The 12,477-nt window shown below is 39.0% G+C and overlaps 1 protein-coding gene across 14 annotated transcripts in view; it reads left to right on the top strand.

Annotated features, from left to right (window-relative positions):
• Nucleotides 1-12,477, top strand: part of MYCBP2 (MYC binding protein 2) — a 414,963-nt gene that overhangs the window by 222,056 nt on the left and 180,430 nt on the right. For all 14 annotated transcript variants that reach the window (XM_073347171.2, XM_073347218.2, XM_073347180.2 and 11 more), the window contains 3 exons: nt 3,613-3,831; nt 10,004-10,229; nt 10,648-10,766. In XM_073347171.2, coding sequence (XP_073203272.1) covers nt 3,613-3,831; nt 10,004-10,229; nt 10,648-10,766 — 564 coding nt within the window. The remainder of the gene's footprint in view (nt 1-3,612; nt 3,832-10,003; nt 10,230-10,647; nt 10,767-12,477) is intronic.

Raw genomic sequence — 12,477 nt, 5'->3', positions numbered from 1 at the left:
TTGGAAGCTTATTCCAGAACTTAACTACCCTTATAGTTAGAAAGGTTTTCCTCATATCTACCCTAAATCTCCCTTGCTGCAGATTAGGCCCATTACTTCTTGTCCTACCTTCAGGGTCCCCCTCAGTCTCAAAATTAAACATGTCCAGCTTTTTTAACCTCACTTTGTACCCCAACCCTAGTTCATTCACTAACTCAGCATTTAGATTCGTCGTCGTCTTCTCCTTCTTTTCTAACAGCATTTTCCAACTGCCTCCCCTTCTGAAGTCATCCAGGCCCCTTCCCCAGCTTGAGCTACTCTCCAATGAACTGTTCCCTTCCCAGGTCAGCATTCCATGCTGCTGCATCACAGCTGCAGGCCCTAATAGCATGTCAATAACTCAAACCTGCAGCAGGTGCTAGTGCTCTGGTCATGGTTACTACACAGTGAACAATTGATAACTACTCTTTGACTACGATAGTTCACCCAGTTCTGCATGCACCTTATAGTAATTTCATCTGGACCGCATTTCCCTAGTTTGCTTATGAGAGTGTTATGTGGGACTATGTCAAAAGCCTTACTGAAATCAAGATATATCATGTCTATTGCTTCTTTTAGTCAACTAGGCCAGTAACCCTGTCAAAGAAAGAAGTTATGATTGGTTTGGCATGATTTGTTCTTGACAAATCCCTGTTCACTATTCCTTATAGCAGGTTTCAGAATAGCAGCCGTGTTAGTCTGTATTCGCAAAAAGAAAAGGAGTACTTGTGGCACCTTAGAGACTAACCAATTTATTTGAGCATAAGCTTTCATGAGCTACAGCTCACTTCATCGGATGCATTCAGTGGAAAATACAGTAAGGAGATTTATATACACACAGAACATGAAAAAAATGGGTGTTTATCATACACACTGTAAGGAGAGTGATCACTTAAGATGAGCTATTACCAGCAGGAGAGCAGGGGCATTATGCTCTAGGTCAGCGGTTCTCAAACTGTGGGTTGCGACCCCATTTTAATAGGGTCCCCAGAGCTGGCTTAGACTTTCTGTGGCCCGGGAGCAAAGCCCGAGGGCTTCAGCCCTTGGCATCAGGACTCAGGTTACAGGTCCCCTGGCTGGGGCTGAAGCCCTTGGGCTTTAGCTTTGGCTCCCCTTCCACAGGGTGGCTTGGGCTGGCTCAGGCTTCGGTCCCCACTCCTGGGGTCGTGTAGTAATTTTTATTGTCCAAAGGAGGTCACAGTGCAGTGAAGTTTGAGAACCCCTGCTCTAGGTGCTTACAAATGGATTGTTTAATAATTAATAAACAATCTTTCCAGGTGTTGGAAGATAGACTGACTGGTCTGTAATTCTCCAGGTCCTCTTTGTTCCCCCTTTTTAAAAATAGGTACTATGTTTGCCTTTCTCCAGTTCTCTGGGACAGACCGTAACTGTTCTCCATGAGTTCTCAAAGATAATTGCTAATGGTTCCAAGATTGTCTCAGCTAGTTCTTCAAGTACCCTATGATAAATTTTATCAGGCCCTGACTACTTGAATACTCTTTTTAATTTCTGCTGTTATAACATCTTCAGTCCACATGGCTGTAACTTGGAGCCTCAAAACTAATTTTACCAAAAAATAGCAAAAGATTCTTTAAGATGGACGCTTTCCATCTTCTGCAGTTCATTGGTCACCCCAAAGTAACAAAAATGAGGCTTATTGATAGAATTTGATATTTTATCATTCACAAATTAAGCAATAGCCTCATGGGATTTAATTGTTTGCTTTAAAATGTTAACATTGCTGTGATTCTGGATCTTGAAATGGGATTTCTTTGTTTTAAAGAGAGACTTTCCCGTTTTTTTCGTGTGAAAATAACTTTGTTTCTGGCTTGGTGAAATCTGTGCCCCTCTTTAGAAAATTCATATGTGAGGGTGATTCTCTATTCATCCATTTGAGGGGGGGGTTCTTCCCCAGTTTGGTAAGTTTTGTGGCCTATGTTGATGATTGATCATCTGCATATTGCTGTGAATGGACATTGCACTATAGTTCGGAAGGTCAGTGGCAGATGTGGATGGCCCTTCTCTGAAGTGGGCTTAAAATCTAGAAACATAGGTTTAAAGTTAATTTTACATTGTTTATAGATATGTTAAACCGAGTTGGAGGAGAGGGACATATTTCATGTTTAATTATGCTCAATGGCAGGGATACAAATTCAAGACTTTTTATGCCCCTAAATTCACAATAGTTAATTTCTGTAGGAGGTTTGCATAGGGATCATGGGGAAAATACAGCATTTATGTAGGAACTAAACTTTTATTTACTATTTATTCAGTGTCTTATTTTATAGGGCTGTCAATTAATCGCAGTTAACATAAACGATTAACTCAAAACAAATTAACTCGATTAAAAATTATTTGTGGTTAATCACGCTGTTAATAATAGAATACCAATTGAAATTTATCATAAATATTTTTGGATGTTTTTCTACATTTTCAAATATATTGATTTCAATTACAACAGAGTACAAAGTGTACAGTGCTCACTTTATATTATCATTTTTATTACAAATATTTGCACTGTAAAAAAGATAAAAGAAATAGTATTTTTCAAATCACCTCATACAAGTACTGTTGTGCGATCTCTTTATAGTGAAAGTGCAATATAAGAAATGTGGATTTTTTTTTACAAACTGTACTCAAAAACAAAGCAATGTAAAACTTTAGCGCCTACAAGTCCACTCAGTCCTACTTCTTGTTCAGCCAATCGCTAAGACAAACAAATTAGTTTACATTTATGGGAGATAATGTAATAATGCCTGCTTCTGATTTATAGTGTCATCTGAAAGTGAGAACAGGTGTTTGCATGGCACTCTTGTAGCCCGTGTTGCAAGGTAATTATGTGCCAGATATGCTAAACATTTGTGTGCCCCTTCATGCTTGGGCCACCATTCCAGAGGACATGCTTCCATGCTGATGCTGCTCATTAAAAAAATAATGCATTAATTAAATTTGTGACTGAACTGCTTGGGAGAGAATTGTATGTCTCCTGCTCTGTGGTTTTGCCCGCATTTTACCATGTATTTCGTGTTATGGCTGTCTCGGATGATGACCCACAGTACATGTGAATCAATTTAAGAACACTTTCACCACAGATTTGACAAAATGCAAAGAAGGTACCAATGTGCGATTTCTAAAGGAGGCTACAGCACTTGACCCAAGGTTTAAGAATCTGAAGTGCCTTCTAAAATCTGAGTGGGATGAGGTGTGGAACATGCTGTCAGAAATCGTAAAAGAGCAACACTGATGCAGAAACTACAGAACCTGAACCACCAAAAAAGAAAATCAACCTTCTGTTGGTGGCATCTGACTCGATGATGAAAATGAATGTGCATCTGTCTGCATGCTTTGGGATCATTATCAAGCAGAGCCCATCATCAGCATGGAAGCATGTCCTCTGGAATGGTGGCCAAAGCACGAAGGGGAGGAGGGTGTGGTTTTTGTTTTTGTTTTTTTTAAAGTAAACCAAATTACATGACTGAACATTGATAGTGTTAATGTTGAGACTATTCAAAACAAGTACTATAGAGAACTATAGGCTTTTTGACTTTTTTCTTCCCAATATCATATAATATGTTCTACTGTGTCATACTGCAGGTTGCTGTTGAAGTCTTTGGCCTAGTACAGCAGTTACTTCCCTCTGTAGCTGTTTTGAATCAGAAGTATGCCCCTCCTTCCTTTAATCCCAATCAGTCTACAGACAGCACCACAGGAAACCAACCTGAACAAGGGCTCTCAGCTGGTACTACCTCTAATCACTATGCTGTCATAGAAAGTGAACACCCTTATAAACCAGCTTGTGTTACCCACTATAAGGTAAGGACCATTTCTGTGTCTGTATGCAATTTTTAATACATATCATAAATTCAAATTATGCATAGATTTTTAACATCTCTAAAGTTGTTACCTAGTTTGTCTTTATGCTGTGAATATACAGCGTTTGCACTGTTGTTTGATTTTATATATATGAATCTCATGCTATGAGTTATGTACTTGTTCTGAGGCAACTGATGCAAAGCTGTTCATAACCTAAGTCTTTTAGTTAAATTCTCATTTTATATACACATTTTTAACAGTTGCTATAACTCAGTTTCCTGATGTTTTCACTGTTGTAACATACTATCTGATTTATTTTCTGTTCAGCAGTGATGGTCTTTTTGGATGGTTTCTTTAACAGTGTAAAGTTTTATTTCTTGTTATGAATCAAAATAAACAAAGGATAGTTTAATATATGTCACATTTTCAAAGTTTAAAGGAACAACGCTAGATAGTTGTGTAATGCTGTGCTTTGACTGAGCACCTTCCTTGTGAGCGCCTGGCAAACTCCTGCCTATTCATGAACCTAACAAATAATACCCCACAAGTTTGTTCTCATAGAGAAAGATAGTCCAAATGCGTATCCCCAACATTCTTACTGAGTGCTAAAATGTACTTTTATGAAATCTGATTTCAGAGCTTTGCGTGTAAGTATAGTTAGCTCTAGGCAAGGGGAGACCCCCGATGCTGTAGCACCACCAGTTTGTTTTGTTGGCCAGGAGATCTGGCAGTTTAAATTATTCATGAAGTCGCCTCGAATCTGACCACCATTTAGGATGCAGAATTCTCAAGAGGTTAAGTCCTGTCTGTAGTTTTCAATAAATCATATTCATTTCTAGAATTGATGCGTTTTATAGTGAAGTCAAAACTGTGAAGCAGAAGGTTGCAAGTACTGAATCAATACAAGCTGCAATTCATTCATATCTGCTGCTCTTGAAAATAAGGAGCTCTATTTAGAGAGCAAGGCAGCTGATGCAGAAAATAGAAATAATCACCTGAGCTTTAACCTCTCTGGGCTTCCTAAAGGAGTTGAGTTTCTGACCCTGTAATATTTTCTCCATACATGGAACCCCCGAAGTTCCAGACAACATACAAAGAAATCTCTTAATTAGTATGAGTTAAAATTAATATAAAAGGGTTCATTTAAGAAACTTACCACACTGTCAGATCTTTTTTGTCTCCGATGATCTCAATAACATTTTAGCATACTCCTTCAAACATTGCCAATAGATGATTTATTAGGTTACGTTTCAGGAAATGATACAGAAATTAAACTAACTTATTAGTAATTGTTATAATTGGTTGAGTTACCTCTAATGTTACAACAGCCCCATTTAAGATCAACCTAATCATCAGCTTTCCTCTCCAGTTAATTTGCATGTTTAATTCTGTTGATTGAAATGACTCAGTGATGAGGAATTCTGTACATATGTGTAAAGAGTTCCTTGGTAGAATACTAGGTCCTCAGCTCTCGCTTGTCTTGAAGTTCTGTAGCTACATGCTGACATACTAAGGGTCTGATTCACCAGTATGCTTCAGTTACTTTGTACTGTTTTAGGAGAGCACAAAACAGCCAAAGCATACCACTGAATCTGTCCTTAAAAGTTAATACTCAAAAAGTTATCTAAGATTGATACTATATATGTTCAACTCTGGTGGCATTCTCTTTGGATCTTTTGTTTAGTGTTTATATATGAAACTGATAATTGAAAAATAAATCCTGGACAAAAACCATTTAAACCATTTAATATTGACTGTGCTGATCAGTAGTTTTAAGGGGAAAAAAACATTCTGTGGATATTGTAATTATCCCAAAACAAACATTACAAACCCGAGAAATTTGGACTTTAAGGTTAAGATGAAAAGAAGTCCAAAGAACAAGGCATGGAATTGCATAGGTTAGGTAAGGCACTCACATGAAGTAAACTGTAGGTAAGGCCATCACATAAAGTAAAGATTAGCCTGATTTTTAAAGAGATTACTCTGAGACAAAAAACATTAAATCCATTAATCATAACTCTGTGGTTATTGTATGGAATATTGCATGGTAAAGCAGGAATAAGTGGCAGAGGGACTTAAAATTATGACAAGAAGCTTATGCTTGATTTGGTTGAGAATGGGGGAGCCATTAGAGCAATGCAAAAAGAAGGGGGAAATGGTCTGGAAAATGGGCAGCTAAGATGAATCTGTGTACAAAAGATTGTTCTCGTGCCTCCTTCTTTTGGATTTCTTTTCAAGGATGATTGGAATCTAATAAGGAGAACCGAAATTGCAGACTAGTTTCCCACAGTCCCCAGAAGTCAGTCATTTGCTTCAATTGTTTTAGATAAAAATAACCTGTGTTTTTTTGAGTACTTATCTATGTGTGTGTCATTTCTGGTGCGCATGTGCCAGAGATTGGAATATGTTAGCCAGTGGTGTCCGTTGGGCCATGCCTGTTCCTTTCATGCCTTTTAGCACCCTCTCTGCCCCCAGGAACATAAAGGGGGTGGCACAACCAGCCAACTCTCATTTCCTTTTCACTGCCTGTGGCTGAGACACGGCGCTGACTTAGCAGTTTTTGGTCTCTTGTACTTCTGCTTCCACTTTTCCCAATTTATTGTAAATAGCTGTCCTTAGGATAGGATAGTTTTAATGCAGTTTAAGACAGTTGACAGGAATCTTATTGTGTCTTAGTGTAGGATTTAGTTCAGGCAAGTTCTTTTCATTCAGCCAGTTCCGGGAGTCAGCCTTAGAGATGGTCAAAAATCTCTTGGCTTTAAATATTGTTCATTGTATGAGGCAGCTCTACCCCCAACCATAGACATTCTACATGCTTATTTTGCCCTGGAGACGAGCACATTAAAGACAAATGTACTTTGTAATGTACTAGTAACGAACTGCTGAATCCAAGGAGGCAAGATTTAAAACTTATCTCCTGGATAAATTCATGAGACCTGCCTCTGGTCCAGAGAGGCAGGATCCATCTGGTTTGGAGTAATCTTCAGTTAGAATGCTTCTGTTACGTCCTCATCTTGCAGGACTATCTCTGTCCCTGTGAGTCATTTTCTTGCAGCTTCCATGGCTGCTCCTTCCTCACATGTTGAGAGAGGTAAACCTGCTCAACTTCTCTAAGGAGCATACGAGTGGGTCTCCCACTAAAAGTTTTTTGGGAGTACAAAAAAAACCAGGACAAATCTCTCTGTTTCTGCTAATAAAGACACTTCACGGCTGAGTCATGGTGCCCAAAAGGACTTAACTGTTGCTCACTGCCTTGGTACCACCCCAGGGCCTTCTCATACTAGTAGGCATCACTTACACTTCAGCACCAGTAGTTTTGGTATCAACTATATAGGCACTGTTGAATTTGGTACTGACCCTTTCAGCTTTTGTTTTGGCACTGATGCAATTGGTACTGATGTTTTTTATATCAGAGATTTGACTCTGTCCTTTTGCTTTCTTTGTCCGTATTGGGTTTATCTCCAGCACCATCTAAAAGGCTCCCAGCACAACATAATTCTCAGATCCCCATCAAGTCTGCTGCTCCATTTGAGGGAGATCACTCCTTTCTCTTTTCTGCTGTGGACAAAAGTGGGGGTGGTTCCACCCTCCAGCGGTCCCTTTTTTATGACCCATATATTTCAGACAGGCATCCCAAGGATGGGGGTCAGGGTAGCTTAGGGAAGGACCCCCTGCCTGCTATATCCGCCTCCTACTCTTTATCTCTATATATCTTCCTCCTGGCCTTATTGGGCGCTGTGGTCTGTTTAGCACTCTAGAAGACAGTAATCTACCTGAAGTATCACAAGTCAGACCTCCATCCCTGCAGCAGCCACCTACAGACTATCAACAGCAATAACGGTCTGTCCATATGTTTTCTACAGATGTTTCAGGCCATTGGTGAATTACCTCATCATCAAACAAGATTGTTGAGATATGGGTATAGTAATGTGTCTTTCTTTCATACCTCAAAATCCAGCTCTCGATCTACATGATCTATATTCCCATTCAGCAAGCACAAAGGCAATATCTCTGTTTTGTAGTTGGTAACTCACATTAGCAATACAAAGTGTTCCATTTTGGATTATCAACATCTGTATAGCGGTAACAGCAGCCCACCTCTGAATTGGCTAGCTCATGGAAAATCTCCTCAGCAGGTAACAATCAATATATACTGTACCTGTTGTTGAGGTTGGGACTAAAAATAAACAAAACAAATAACATTTAATTTCTACACAGAAAATAGAATCTATTGTAGCTCTCATAGACTTCTTTATGGTGGAGGTGTGTCTGCCTCAAACCAGATTCAACAAGTGTCTACAATCACCCAGCCCCGGCAGACTCCTGAGATGACCCTGAGGACACATCTGCATTTGCTAGGCCATATAGCCTCATGGACGTTTGTGATTCCCTGTCCCAGCTTCATCTAAGTTGTCATCCGAGGATAGCTGAAGTCTTTTTATCATTTCAGTTTGCACAGCTTAGACATGCAGATCCAAACTGGTGGAAGGACGTTCAGCAAGTATGTCAGGGTGTTCCTTTCTCCCTGCCATTTCCTGTAAAGTATAGAGTGACCCATGCCTTGATGATCAGATGGGGAGAGCATTTGAATGTCCTCACAGTATAAGGTTGGCAGTCCAAAGAGGAGGCTTGTCTGCATAGCAACATCCTAGAGCTCAGAGCAGTACGTCTGGCTTGTATGGCTTTTCTGACTCACATCAAGGCCCAAAACATCCAAAGAGTGATGGTCAATACCACTTCAGTGTTCTATATCAACAAGCAAGGAGGTGCCAGATTTAATCCCTTATGCAGAGAAACTATTGTGCTGTGGAATTGGTGTATCCACCACTGGATAATCAGAAATTAATCTGATAGGTCTTCATGACATATTGGCAGATCATCTGAGCAGACACTTGCACAAAGAACCACTTCATACAGGACCTCAAGTGGTTGATAGAAGACTCTGTCATCAAGTCAGTATTCAGGCATTGGGGCTTCCCCATGCAGATTTGTTTACAATCAGAGGAAATAAGAAATGCAAGTTTCTGCTCTAGAAAAGTTTGAGCCCTGGTTTGAAGGCGGATGCTTTTCTGATTCCATGGAATGACAGTCTCTATTATGCCTATCGTGTAATCCCATTAAGACCTTGCGATTTGAGGAAAACCAGTCAGGATTCTGCATTAGTCATTCTCCTATCTCCAGCCTGGCCAAGGCAGTATTCATTTCCAAATCTTCAGACTTTATCCAAATATCATTTCCTCTTTTGCCAGACTTGGTCAGTCAGAACAACTGAAGCACATTTCATCCAGATCTTGCCTCTCTCTATCTCATGGCCTGGAAGCTCTCTAGTTAAAAGATATGGAGAAAACTTGCTGTATGGATGTGCAGAATATCTTGATTCAGAGTAGAAAAGATCCTAGTAGGTTTGTTTGTTCTGCAAAATGGAAGTGCTTTTCTAGTGGTTAGCCTAGCCTAACCGCTCCCTATCAAAGACAGAGATCCCTCATATTCTTGAATATTGACTATCTTTGAAAATATCTGGATTATCTATATATTCTCTGTGTTTGTTTGGCATCCATTTCTGCTCATCATCAACTGACTCAGGGTCATGTTTTTTTCTCCTCATCCCGTGATCGTGTTTCTTTGAGGACTCCTTCAGGTATTTCCTACAATCTGAGGACCAGCCCTGTCCTTGGACCTTAGTATCATCCTTAGGTTCCAGTGCAGAGCCGATTGAACAATTATGACCACACATTTGTTAGATCATCTTTCTCTGAAGATGGCTTTTCTTGTGACAATTGCCTTGTCATGAGTGGGTCAACTTCAAGACCTTATAGCTGGTCCTCCTTATTTGGTCTTTCTCAGAGATAATTAAGGTGTGGTCTAAGTTTCTCTGAAACTCAAATTTTCATTTGATCCAATACATTAATTTGCCTGTCTCTCCTCTTCCCCCCCCCCCCCCCAAAAAAAAGTTGATCAAAAGGTGTAGCCAGCCTGCACCCTTTAGATGTTGTCCACGTTCTAATATTGTATTTACCTAGAACAAAATCATCAAGAGATAAGTAACTTTCCTTTATCTTTCAGTACTTGACCATTTTAAAATTTTAAGTTTAAAGTAAGATACTTAAACCAAAATTAATGAGAAGTTGTACAATGATTTTTGTGTTTGTTTTCTGACTAATATTTGTTTTAGGTGACTTTCCCAGAATGCGTCAGGTGGATGACAATAGAGTTTGATGCTCAGTGTGGCACAGCTCAATCAGAGGATGTCCTTCGCTTGCTAATTCCTGTCAGAATTCTCCAGAACTCAGGATTTGGACAAAAGCAAACTTCTGTTCATGAAAATCTTAATTCATGGATTGAATTAAAGAAATTTTCAGGCACATCTGGATGGCCTACCATGGTTTTAGTGTTGCCAGGTAAAAAGAGTTTATAAATTGCCTGTTTCAATAAAATGGAGGGTTTGGGAGTATAATTAACAAAAGTGAACTTAAATTACAGTAATTTCCAGAGAAATAAACTTTACTTAGTCATCAAAAGTCTAATTTTGACTATCTTAAATAATGAGACTGAATTATCCAGTTTAGTTTTTAGAATATAAAGCTGAGGAGAAGCCAGGATGAGTGGAAAGGTGGGCCAGTTATAGCAATTGGTTGGATATCATGGAGTAATTATTTGCTTTCTTCTATGTGGTATAGATATGTAGATTGTTCAAGTGTTTGTTCTACCAGTTATGTTTAAAGGCTAACTTTCATATTTATTTTTGTGATACAAAAGTGGGTGAAAAAGGAGGAATTCACATAGATTTATTTTGTTAATTTAATTGTTTCCTGTTAGGAAATGAAGCACTCTTTTCACTGGAGACTGCATCAGACTACGTGAAAGATGAAAAGGCCTGTTTCTATGGCTTCAAGTGTTTTGCAATTGGATATGAATTTAGTCCAGGATCTGATGAGGTGAGAATAAGTGAAGCTACTAAAATTACACCAAATAAATGTGCTTTTCTAAAGGCAAATTATTTTATACAGCCCTTTCCTAGTCACATTTTTGCCAACATGTTAGCAAAATGATATTTTAAAATGGTCTCAACATATGTGGTTTGAGCTTTGGCCTGCTAAACCCAGGGTTGTGAGTTCAGTCCTTGAGGGGGCCATTTAGGGGTCTGGGGCAAAAATTGGGGATTGGTCCTGCTTTGAGCAGGGGGTTGGACTAGAAGACCTCGTGAGGTCCCTTCCAACTCTGATATTCTATGATTCTATATCTTTTGAACTGTAGTTGTATGGAGATTCATTGTTTCATGCCTTCTTTTTGTGCAGCTGCATGTGCATTATCCTACTGTACAAGGGTTCTCAAACTTTAACAGTTGGAACAGTCTATGGATATGTAAGGCATTATAAAATTCTATTATTGATTAAAAATATATATTAATTGCATCAAAACTACTCTGTATCTCCTGTAATTCTATCCAAGACATATGCCCCGATTCCATTATGCTGAGATATTCAAAATCTAGGAATGCTCTATAATAATTTATTAATCTGCAAGTACATTTTATTAGCATAGGTCATTGTAGGAACAGAGTCTTCTATTCTTTTTCCATCATTAGTCCAGACCCTTCAGAAGATAGTATACAAACCCCTAAAATAGAAAATAATGCAGTAAGATGCTTATTGAGAGAAGTTTCTTTTAAACACTAGGTGTTGTCTGATGTTATGAAGAATGAAGATTAATATTCCTTATAAAATTTTATCTTAGTGTAATTACAGATACTTTAAATCTCTGAAAAAAGAACTGGAGTACTTGTGGCACCTTAGAGACTAACAAATTTATTTGAGCATAAGCTTTCATGGGCTAAAGCCCACTTCATCGGATGCATACAGTGGAAAATAGAGTAGGACGATTTTATATACACAGAGAACATGAAACAATGGGTGTTACCATACACACTATAATGAGAGTGATCAGTTAAGGTGAGCTATTACCAGCAGGAGAGAAAAAAAGACCTTTTGTAATGATAATCAAGATGGGCCATTTCCAGCAGTTGACAAGAACATGTGAGGAACAGTAAAATTGTTTGTAAAACTATTTCCCCATGTTTATTTTTCCCCCCTCGAGTTCTTCAAGTTATTCTTTCGTGTAAGAAACTATTCTTCTTTGAGGGCCTCTGTGAATTCTTTCTCTCATATGGTGTCCCTGGTATGCATTGAACTGCCTTGAAAAGCAATTTTTTGTGGGGGAAGGGAGCACAATTGTTCTTGTGTAATGTTGACATCACCACACTCTTAAGGGAGCTCCCCCACCTCCCAACCACCTCAGTTTTTTTGCTGCCACAGAGAATGAACAGAATTCCTTTGTGACTTCAGGACTTTCCCCCTCGGCCTAGTTTAAGACCTTAATGTAAATATTTAGGCCAGAGTAGCATAGGATAGTTTAAAGAAAATAGCCCTTCCCTTGTCTTAGGAGCCTTTGGACCTTACTCCTTATAAGGGCTTTAAGAGGTGCACCTCTTGTTTGACAATCACAGTGCATCCTGCAGAACTCATCACCTTCAATGTCACATTCATGGACTCCACTGAGCCCAGAGCCTTTGTTCCAGAGAGAAGATTCTTCCAAACTTGAGACTCCCTCACAATTCAGGGAACAACCAGTTCAGACCTCACAATTTTT

Source organism: Lepidochelys kempii, chromosome 1 (genome assembly GCF_965140285.1).
Source record: "Lepidochelys kempii isolate rLepKem1 chromosome 1, rLepKem1.hap1, whole genome shotgun sequence".
Lineage (NCBI taxonomy): Eukaryota > Metazoa > Chordata > Testudines > Cheloniidae > Lepidochelys > Lepidochelys kempii.
Note: the sequence above shows the minus strand (reverse complement) of the source record. Positions and strands in the feature narration are given on the sequence as shown.